An 11,383-nucleotide genomic window follows, 5' to 3' on the forward strand; every position below is an offset into this window, starting at 1 on the left:
CCTGAGGTACTACCGTGTGTTAACACTGTGCTAGGATTGGCGGATGGTAGATGAAATCATGCCCCAGCCCTCGCCCTCACTTTACGGTAAGCAGAAAGTGAGCCTGCAACGTAGAATATAATGAACAGAAATTACATGTTATTAGTGCTAGTGGAGAGTAGCAAAGGACCAGAGTCAGAAAAAAACTTCCAGGAAGATGAGGGTTTTGAATCAGGCTTTGAAACGTGGAATGCTCTAGATTAGGGGAAATTTGCAAAAATCAAAGGATGGAAGTGGCAGAGAATATAAAGAAAAATTTGATCTGGTATAGTTGAAGGTTTATTTTGGAGAGTGGCAAGTAGGGCTTAGGTGGGGAAGTAGGCACAAGGGTCTTTTGGCCTCACAGAAGGTGCTTCTGTTTTGAGTTTCTCTTCAGCAGAGACTAAATATAGGCACTGAGGTACATCTTCAGGTTTAAATAAAAGATAACATCACAGGACTTAATTGTGTCCAGTTTCTGGACCTCATGGCCCTTGTTAGTCTATGAATGAATACATTTTTATTAATCCTGTGATGAACTTGTGGGTAGCAAAATTACATTGCGTTGTGTGTTAGGTATAGTCTTTCAAAACGAACTACAGTTTTTATAATTTGTTTTGTCACTTATTTAGTTTTTATATATCAGAAGTCTCAAGGGAAATGGACTCAATATGTCTTGACCTCTGGAAGTGAGTGTGATGATTTCAGACTTAGTACTGAGAACAATGGATGATTTAGTTTTGATATCTTTCAAAGACATGTATGCAGTCACAGATCAGAAAGTCCTTTTTTGTCAGGCCATCAGTTCCTCGTTTTTCATTTTACAAAATAAAATCGTAGTTAACTGTAAGATACTATGTTTCAAACTGGATTTTGTACTGAATTCAGTGCTGGCCTATGCCACAGCCACAGCAACTCAGGATCCAAATCGTGTCTGCCACCTGCACCACAGCTCACAGCAATGCTGGATCCTTAACCCACTGAGCGAGGCCAGGGATTGAACCTGCGATCTCATGGGTAAAAGTTGGGTTCATTACTGCTAAGCCACCATAGGAACTCCCACAGTTTAGTATTTTTAATCATCTTTTGGACCTCTCACCCTGATGCCCTGTAGAGAGCTATAAGCAGCCTCTGAAAACTGAACTCATTAATCCCTTCCCCAACTATCTTCCTATTTTGACAGTATTCAAAATGATACTACCTCTCGGTTACTCAAGCCAAAAACCTGAGGGTCTTTTATTCCTCCTCCACTTTGTCCTGCATATCTAATTGCTCACCAAATCCTGTGAATTCTGCCTTTTAAGTGAATCTTTCCCCACCTTACATTCCTACTTCCATTTTTGGATTCAGATCTCCAGCATCTCTCATGAGAACCATTATAATGGCCTCTTAGCCAGTCTTCCTGCCTCTACAGAATAGCTCCATGTTTAATCAGATTTTTTTCTTGCTGTGAAGTTTTATAGTTTTTATGAGGGGTTGCCACATATTTTCACCGAAGTTATTCCTAGGTATTTTGAAAAATCAATTATGAAAATGATTTTTTCTATTAGCATTAGGAAAGCTATTAACTTTGTCAGATATTCTCCAGTATTCTGTGACTTACCAACTTTCTCATTAAATCTAAAGTTTTCTGATTGAGTGTTTGGAGTTTTTGTGTATAAAACCTACCCTCTACAAACAATGATAATTTTGTTTTCTCCCTGCCAGTAGTGTTACCTCTTACTCTTTTACATATCTTATGCACTAACTAGAATTTCTATTTATTAATAAGATGATCGACTACTAAATACTAAAGGCAATAGCATGTTTCTTTGTTTAGTTTTTGGTTAAATTAAAAAATTTGAATAGCATACTTTCAAGTATCAAAATAGTTGTTTTCTTTCAGTACTATGTCATTCTTAAGAATGTTTCTTATTTATTTAGAAAGTGGAAATGAAAGAGGCATCATGAAAAAGATTTCAAAGAGAAAAGAAGATATTTTTAGAAAAGTAAGGAATTATTGAGATTATATGGATTTTGATTATACTAAATAGTTCAATTATAAATGTAGGATACTCTTGAAAAAAAATGTGGTATCTTTGGTTCTATATACAAGTCATACAGTTCATATGTTTAAAAATAATGAAAATTTAGGGATGAATTATACCCTAGTCTGTCAATTATGTAACAAAGAGTATTAGAGGTGAGACATTTTTATATTTACTTATTTATTCCCTTATTTAAATATTAATTTTTTATCTGTTCTCTCAGCCAGCCAGCATTCCATTATCTGCTTGGTAAAAACAAAAAAACAAAAAACAAAAACCCAAACTTTTTCTTTTATTTTAAGTCAATAAGTGAAACATTTTTAGGACCGATTATCTATATGTTGCCTAGACTAACTCCAATTAAGATTCGTATTTTAGGAGTTCCTGTCATGGCACAGTGGTTAACGAATCCGACTAGGAACCATGAGGTTGCAGGTTCGGTCCCTGCCCTTGCTCAGTGGGTTAACGATCCGGCGTTGCCGTGAGCTGTGGTGTAGGTTGCAGATGCGGCTCGGATCCCGTGTTGCTGTGACTCTGGCGTAGGCCAGGGGCTACAGCTCCGATTGGACCCCTAGCCTGGGAACCTCCCCATGCCGCGGGAGCGGCCCAAGAAATACCAAAAAGACAAAAAAAAAAAAAAAAGATTCGTATTTTATTGCTGCCTTCTACACAGAAATGGGAAGCTACGAAAAGTGTATCCAGGATGCTGAATGAAATTATTGTGAACCAAAGGAGACTTCTATCAATCACTTACTGGGGTTGATGTTCCATCACACCTTCAAGGGTTGCTGTCCCCTTGGTCAAGAGTAAAATTAGGTATTTTTAATTTTGTCGAGGCAGATACTGAAGGTTTAGTAAGAACAGAACATCTGGGAATTTGGGACTCGCAGATGCAAATTATTATATATATAGGATGAATAAACAACGAGGTTCTATTGTATAGCACAGGAACTATATGCAGTATCCCATGATAAACCATAATGGAAAAGAATATGAAAAATTATATATATATCATATATGCTTATATATACTTATTAATATATATATGAATGAATCACTTTGCTGTACAGCAGAAAATAACACATTATAAATAAGCTATATTTCATTAAGATAATAAAAAAAAGAACAGAACATTTAGTTCACATTGACCTTATTCAGTAGTTCTTAAGTGTGGTACAAGAGACCACTGGTGGATTTGGGAATTTTCAGAAACTCTCTAGACTAGGCTGTCATTGTGATCATGTCAGTGCCCTGCTTTTGCTTTTGACATGAATCTATGTGTTTTTAATGTGGTTGGAAATCTGATGTGTGTCTGCTTGCCCTTCCCACTGCAACTGCACATTAGTTTGGTTTAGCATGTATAGTTGTTATTTGAGGCATCTTTTGTGTTCTTTTAAACTTAAAGTGAAAAAAAACTTATCCATATTGTCTATGAAAGAGTTTACCATAACTAGTATGGTTGAATTTTAGAATATTGAGGTTTAAAAAGTGGTAAAAGAGGAGTTCCTGTCATGGCTCAGTGGTTAACGAATCCGACTAGGAACCATGAGGTTGGGGGTTCGATCCCTGGCCTCGCTCAGTGGGTTAAGGATCTGGCATTGCCGTGAGCTGTGATGTAGGTTGCAGATGCGGCATGGATCCTGCATTGTTGTGGCTCTGGCGTAGGCTGGAGGCTACAACTTTGATTAGACCCCTAGCCTGGGAACCTCCATATGCCACGGGAGTGGCCCAAGAAATGGCAAAAAGACAAAAAAAAAAGTGGTAAAAGAAATACTTGTTTTAAGATATTGAGTTTTTTTATCATTTACTTATATATATATTTTTTCTAATGTACAGCATGGTGACCCAGTTACACTTACATGTATACATTCTTTTTTCTCACATTACGATACTGAGTTTTTGATAATGGTAGGACATTTCAATTAGAAATACCAGTCGACAACTAGAAATATGGGATTCAGGAGTGCAGTCAAGGTTGGAGAAAGATTTGGGAAGCCATGGGAATCTATGCACTCTCCAAAGCCTTGGAATGTGCCCACATTTAAGCTATGAGAAGTGTGACCAATGAGGGATACAGGGACCAAGTGGCCAGAGAGGCGGAAGGGTAAAGAACAAGGACTTTGAAAGTTTTTAGAAAGTTATCAGATGCTACAGAGTACTTGAGCAATAGCTAACCTTGATGTAGTGTTGACTTTCAAAGTATTTTCATAGGCTTGATCTCATTTGACCCTTCTAAAAGGTATATGAAGGCACTATATGAACACTAAGAACTAATGACTGAATTTTATCATTAAAAGTTTCTTTTTGATATTACAGAGAGCAATTTCCTAGTTTAGAAGTCTGCCATAGGAGTTCCCATCAAGGCTCAGGGGAAAAGAATCTGACTAGTATTGATGAGGATGCAGGTTAGATCCCTGGCCTTGCTCAGTGGGTTGAGGATCCGGCGTTGTCGTGAGCTGTGGTATAGGTCGCAGACGCGGCTCGGATGTGCGATGAAAAAAAAAAAAAAAAAGTCTGCCATGTATAAAGAGCTAATACCCATTTGATAAAAGGATGAAATTTAAGAAAAAGGGCAAAGGATATGAATTGGCATTTTATTTTATTTTACTTTACTTTATTTATTTTTTTTGTCTTTTTAGGGCTGCACCTGTGGCATATGGAGATTCCCAGCATAGGGGTGGAATCAGAGCTACAGCTGCTGGCTTATGCCACAGCCACAGCAACACCAGATCCAAGCCTCATCTGTGACCTACACTCAGTGCAGCTCATCGCAACACCGGATCCTTAACCCACTGAGTGAGGGCAGAGATTAAACCCGCATCCTCTTAGATACTAACTAGTTGGATTTGTTTCTGCTGTGCCACAACAGGAACTCCAAAAATGAGGTGACTTTAGAAGGGCTGATGAACATATGAAATGCCAAAACAAAAAGAGCAAGGTAACCCTTCCCCCACTTTTTTTTTTTTTTTTGCAGATTTTGGAAGATGCAGATAACATTGCTGTAGAAGAAAATATAGACAAGCATCTTCAAAAAGGTTTGCAATAAGTATACCACAGTTCTGATAACTGTTGTACTTTATTTTCCAAAGATATAAATGACTAATCCTATCCCAGGGTTTCATTTGGGAAATTTCTTAATGGGATGAATTCAAACAGAAACTAACCTTCCTATGTATTACAAGTGGGCATAAGGAAATACATGCTAAAGTCAATGCAAGTAATAAAACTAAGTTTTGTTTTCTCTCTCTCTCTCTCTGCAAACGTGGCGAATTCACTAGTTCTTGAGACTGTGTTAGGCCATAACAATACATAGATACAGAACCTGCTACAGAAAGCTCCAGATCTCAGGGAGAAAAATATGTAAATAATGGTTGACCCATGTTTCATTCATCCAGCAAGTATTTATTAAACACCTACTCTGTGCTGTCTGTCATTTTAAATTCTGGGAATCAAGTATAAACAAACCAGCTAATAATTTTTATACCATGGAATACTGTAGCTAAGAATGAAGATTCTCATGACCTGTACTGATTTAGCTGTATGTTTGCCCTTTATTTCTGACATTTTGTATTTAACCTTTAACTACTCAAGGGCAGGGAGAAGAAAAATGCAAGGCAAAATGACCCCTAGGGCCCCCATTGTCTACTCTACCTAGGACTATATAACCCCTGACTTTCTCAGCCTATGTGGTAGATCAGCTGGTAGATGAGCAGAAAATAACATGGACTTGGAGTGCATTCAACAGCTGGAGCCTTCTTTATGCCCAACAAGGCTATTTCATTTCCTCTAAGATCTGGCAGAGATGGGGATTGGAAGTATTATACTGACTTTACAAAACTGACTTAAGTAGTTAAAATGGTGCTTGGAGACTTACTTCTCCTTTTTTTCAGATTCCTTCCTCTTCAGTTTAATCAAGTTGAAGTAACCTGGCTTTGATAGTTGTATATTTTGTAGACTGTAGAGCAGTTTACATAGAATATTACTGTTCTCATGGATTTTTTTTTCCCTAAAAGGAAAAAGGTGAAGGTTTGCTTATTTAAGCCTTTTTTTTTTTTTTTTTAAGGGGCACACCCTCGACATGGGTGTTCCCAGGCTAGGGGTCTAATCGGAGCTGTAGCTGCCGGCCTTGCCACAGCCACTGCACCCCAGCATCTGAGTTACATCATCGTAACTCATGGCAGTGATGGATCCTTAACCCCCTGAGCAAGGCTGGGGATTGAACACACGTGCCCATGGATACTAGTTGGATTCCTTACCACTGAGCCATGAGGGGAACTCAAAAGCCTTTTTTTTTTTTTTTTTTTGGCCTGACTACAAAATTCAGCCCTTATTACGCTTGAGCATTTGTCCCAGATGGAGAAGGGGGAAGTTCTAAGCTCTGTTTTCTACATTCTAGGCGCTCATGGGACAATGATGACTCAAGTCTTCGTAATTGTCCATAGTGATCCAAAGAAATGCATGCTGTTTAGCTATTTAATAAGAACTTTTAATGCTATTGCTGTTTAATTATATTGTAAGAAAGTGTCATAATCTTTGTATTATGTTGACTTCTTGATAGATTCAAATATAGAAGAAAATCAAAACATAATAGAAACTCTGAGAGGCAAAGTAAGAGAAAAGCTAAAAAGTGCCAAGGTAATGCTAAGTTTTTCTTGCCTATTTTCAAAGTTACTGTTTATCCAAAGTGTCATGATAAACTTTTCTTTGTCAAAAGAGCCACAATTCAATTTTAATATAGCTCCTTAAATCCAAAAAGTTTCAAGTTCTTTTCCATGCTTTTTGTTTCGAACCTAAAGCCAAGAAAAGTTAAGTAATTTGGTTATGGTCACTATATATTTCAAATCTCAGGAGAAAACATGTATATACTTTTTAAAAGAAAAATGTTAAAGAGTCTTTGTTTTTATCCATTTTGGGCAAAAGGCTTATGAGTGTGATTATATCTCTATCTCTGAAGATTAAATTTTCCATTCTGTTTATTTACATTGTGTTTCAGGTCAATCAAGGTGAAAAGTCTTCAACTCGGCTGCTCATTGATGACAAGATATATCAGTGGTCTCAGGTGAATAGCTTCTTAAAAAACTTTTTAAAACAGCTTTATTGAGGAGTACTTTGCATAGCAAAAATTCACCCGTTTTAAGCGTATGTTTCAATGCATTTTAGTAAACTTACAGAATTATGCAATCAACACGATAATACAATTTTAGACCATTTTTGTCACTCCAAAAAGATCTCTCACACAAGTTTCAATCACTCCCTATCTCTACTTGACATTTTTATCCTAAAAAATTATAAAAATATTATAGGTGATCCCCAGCTTACAGATTTTGTTCTAAAATGGAATGTGTAAACACATACTTGAAACTTGAAATGACAACTCATATTTGGGAGGAATTGTATTATTTAGGGTAAAGGCTAAGCAGCTTTAACAAAAAGATTCAAAGTAAAATGTCCTAAGATAGAAATTTTATTTCTCTCTGGTGTAATAGACAAATCGTCCAGGTTGCCAGGAGAGCTCTGCCATCTTCAGCACTTGGTTTCCATCTCTGAGTGCAGTGGCAAAGCTCCAGTGTCTTCATTTGCTGGCCAGAGGGAAGAGGAGGGAAGAATATAGCATTGCAGATTGGTCTCTTACAGGACAAGACCTGCAGTAGAACACATTATTTCTGCACCAAAATTTCATTCTTTTTGTGGTAAATAGTACTCCATTGTGTTTTTTGTGTGTGTATGTATAAATCTGCTCTGTCCATTCACCTACTGGTGGGCACTTAGGTTGTTTCCATATCTTGGCTATTGGATATAGTTTGAAGTAATTTATTGTTTTGTTTTTGTTTTTGTTTTTGTTTGTCTTTTTAGGACCATAATGCAGCATATAGACGTTCCCAGGCTAGGGGTTTAATCAGAGCTGTAGCTGCTGGCCTACGCCACAGCCACAGCAACGCTGGATCTGAGCTGCATCTGTGACCTACACCACAGCTCACGGCAATGCCTATCCTTAACCCACTGAACAAGGCCAGGGACTGAACCCCCAACCTCATGGTTCCTAGTCGGATTCGTTAACCACTGCGCCACGACGGGAACTCCTGATTTTTTTTTTTTGTCTTTTCAATTTATTGGTTTTTAATTGCAGTTACCAGAACCTTAAAAACAAAACAAAATATGAAAATAATTTATGAATCAGATTCAAAGTTAAATATAAATAGTCTCTCCTACTGGTCTTTGTTCTTAAATAATATAACAGTTACTATTACCATATTATAGAAAAGTATTTCTTTCCCTTAAAAGCAGAAAGTGTTCATTCCAACACTGACTACAGTTTACCATTGTTTAATCCACAGACTGAAGTCTCACTGGATAAAGGTCTTTCATTTTTCATTCAGAGTGATGAAGAAGACTCAGCTTTAGACCAGTCTGCAGAGCAGGTTGGATTTGTTCCCCTTCCTCCCTCATCCAAATTCTCAGGAAAAATAGGCATAGAATGAAAATATTTGATGGGAGATGAAATTTTTATTATTGAGCTGCCTTCTCTCTGAATTGAGACGCTGTTCGTAAATTAATGATTCCTAACATTTACTGAGTGCTTAGTGGATGCCCAGTGCTATACTGAATGTTTAACATGGATTGCATCATTCAGTCCTCATAATAACCTGTGAGACAGACTTTATTATCACCTGTCTTTCAGAGGTGAGGAAACTAGCACACAGGGTAAGAATTGATAGAGCTGAGAAGTATGGGCTGTCGGCTCCAAAGCCTGTGTTTTCTTTTGTTCTTCCTGTTCTTCTCTCCACATGCTCCGCATTATTTTCCATAATCTCTCTTACTCTTCATTGCGTCTCCATTCTTCATCCCTCCTAGTCGAATCTCAGACCCTTCTAATTTCTGTCATTTCTTCCTAGTTCCTCTCAAACTCCTTACCCTTGTAATTCTTTGCTGCCCTTTCCTCCAGTAACAATCTCTGTCTCTCTCCATCTCCTGACTTGTCAGTCTCATTGGTCTTCCCTCTCCTCCTGTTCCTCTGACCTTTCTCCAATTGCTCTCTGCCTTCAAATCTCTCCACAGTTTCCTTGAGCCCCCCTCCCTGTTCTCAGTGCGCTACCTAATACTTCTGACATCTCTCAATTATTTCCAGATCCTTCAGGGCCTCCTGAGTCCCTCTTGGAACCCCATTTGCCTTCCTACTTGCTTCTCAGTTCTCCCATTCCCCTTGCTTTGTATCCTGCTTCAGTCCTTTCATTCTTTTTTTTTTTTTTGCTATTATTGTTCCACAGAAAAGAGCCTTATCTTTTAAAAAGTGAACAAAATATATACATTATAAAAACTTAATGCACAAAGCATGAGGAAGAAAATAAAAATCATGTGAAATGCCACTGCTCTGAGATGAACCACCATTATCTTTTTTCTTACCTTTCTCCATGCGTTTACCCATATAAGCACACACAGGCTTTTATATAGTATAGCAATTCCATTGTTCCAATTGCTCAGCCAAACCTTGGTGTCTTCCTTGGATCCTCTTTTACTCACATGCCTCGTATCCAGTTTGTCACAAATCCTATTGGTTCTACCTTTAAAGTATTCCAGAATCCGACCCATTTTTCACCACCTCCTCTGACACAACCCTAGTCTAAGCCACTGTAACCTCTCATCCGGATCATCACCATAGTCTCCCTCTAGTTTTACTGTTACCCCAACCGTCTTATTTGCTGTGCCATGCAGTGGTCAGAGTGATGGTATTAGAATCTAAGACAGACCCTTCTCTTAACACCTTCTGATGGTTTCCCATCTTACTCAGAATAAAAGCCAAAGTCCTTATTGGGGCTTCCAAGGCCGACATGACCTGGTCCCCTTGGAACCTCTATGACTTCCTTTATCACTACTTTTCCCTTCTCCCACCCAACTCCAGTGACATTGGCTTCTTTCCTGTTCCTGCCTCAGGGGCTTTGTGCCTTTTAACTGTCTAGAAAACTCTGCTCTTATCCTTATGCTTTCTCCCTCATTACCTTTGGGTCTCTGTTCAAATGACGCATAATTAAAAATACTGTGCCTGACAACCCTATTTAAAAGAGTACATCCCCCACCTCCAATCCCAGTATACTCAGCTGCTTATCTTGCATCATTTTTTTTATGATGCTCAAAATCACCACCTCTCATGTATTTCTCTTTATTTTCTTCCTTGAATGTGTTTGACACTCTATATTTGAGTGAATATTGAGTAAATGAGTATCAAACATGCACTTGCTCTACTAAGTCACCTGATATCCCAGAATCCCATGATGTTGGTCGAGGAATGGACTTTTCTGGGAAAACAAGAAGAGGTCCACCCAGTAGAGTGCACCAGGGTGATTGTGGCTGCTTTTTCTTCTCCTAGGGAAGACAAGAGAGGAATTAGATCAGTGGGGTAAGGAGGCTGTTTGGACATGAGGAAGTCCAGATTTGGATGTGGGTTGTTTAGAGGAGTTGTTATGAGAAACCATCTGCCCTATACCTGGTGACTTTGGGGCCCATGGGAAACTTCATCATCACAGGGAGGAAAACAGAGAAAGCTACTGTTTTGTGGGAAGCTGAGTTTGACTGTGGCTTCCTCCTGCTGGGAGAAAGGAGAGAATCTCCCTCTCTCTCTCTTAACCACATCATACTCATATTCATCTAGACCCACATGGAAAATTAGATGAATGCCTTCTGACCTCATGCTCCCTGTTACGCAGCGGCTAACAGCACAGACACTGCTCTGCTGTGAGCTGCACAGTGAAGACCAGAAAGGTGATTATGTTGGTTGAGGTAATAGCTTGTCTAATGCTAAACATAGGCAGATTTGGTAGGGTAGGATTCATAAAGGACACCTTCATGATCATAAATAAAAGGCTGGGATCCAGAGTTCCTGGTGGCTCAGCAGGTTAAGTAACCAACATTGTCACTGCTATGGCTTGGGTCACAGCTGTGGCAGGGGTTCGATCCCTGGTCTAGGAACTTCTGCATGTGGTAGGCCCAGCCAAAACAAGGAATAAAATCTTGCCGTGTGTGACAACACAGATAGCCCTTAAGGGCATTATGTTAAGTGAAAGACAGAGACAGAGAAAGACAAATACCATATAATCTCACTTATATGTGAAAATTTTTAAAAGTGAAACAAAAAATCAAGTTCATAGGTCCAGAGGCAAGATAGGGAGTGGGGGGCAGTGGACAAAATGGGTGAAGGGGTCAAAAGGCACAAACTTCCAGTTTCAAAATAAGTCGTGAGGATATAATGTATCTCATTCGTGAATGGAATCGTCAAAGAGATCTCCTATGTGAAGAGCCCCCAAGTCTTGCTCCTAAGTGTCAGTGTCATACCTTGTTTAACTTCT

The 11,383-nt window shown here is 38.7% G+C and overlaps 1 protein-coding gene across 1 annotated transcript in view; it reads left to right on the forward strand.

Annotated features, from left to right (window-relative positions):
- Positions 1-1,964: 1,964 nt before the first annotated feature.
- The window catches only part of CC2D2B (coiled-coil and C2 domain containing 2B), a 91,357-nt gene continuing 81,938 nt past the window's right edge, over positions 1,965-11,383 (forward strand). Inside the window, exons 1-5 of the mRNA XM_047762256.1 lie at positions 1,965-2,006; positions 5,020-5,080; positions 6,604-6,680; positions 7,039-7,094; positions 8,359-8,464. Of these exons, the coding sequence (XP_047618212.1) occupies positions 1,965-2,006; positions 5,020-5,080; positions 6,604-6,680; positions 7,039-7,094; positions 8,359-8,464 (342 nt within the window). The remainder of the gene's footprint in view (positions 2,007-5,019; positions 5,081-6,603; positions 6,681-7,038; positions 7,095-8,358; positions 8,465-11,383) is intronic.

The sequence above is a fragment of the Phacochoerus africanus genome, chromosome 15 (genome assembly GCF_016906955.1).
Source record: "Phacochoerus africanus isolate WHEZ1 chromosome 15, ROS_Pafr_v1, whole genome shotgun sequence".
Classification (NCBI taxonomy): Eukaryota; Metazoa; Chordata; class Mammalia; order Artiodactyla; family Suidae; genus Phacochoerus; species Phacochoerus africanus.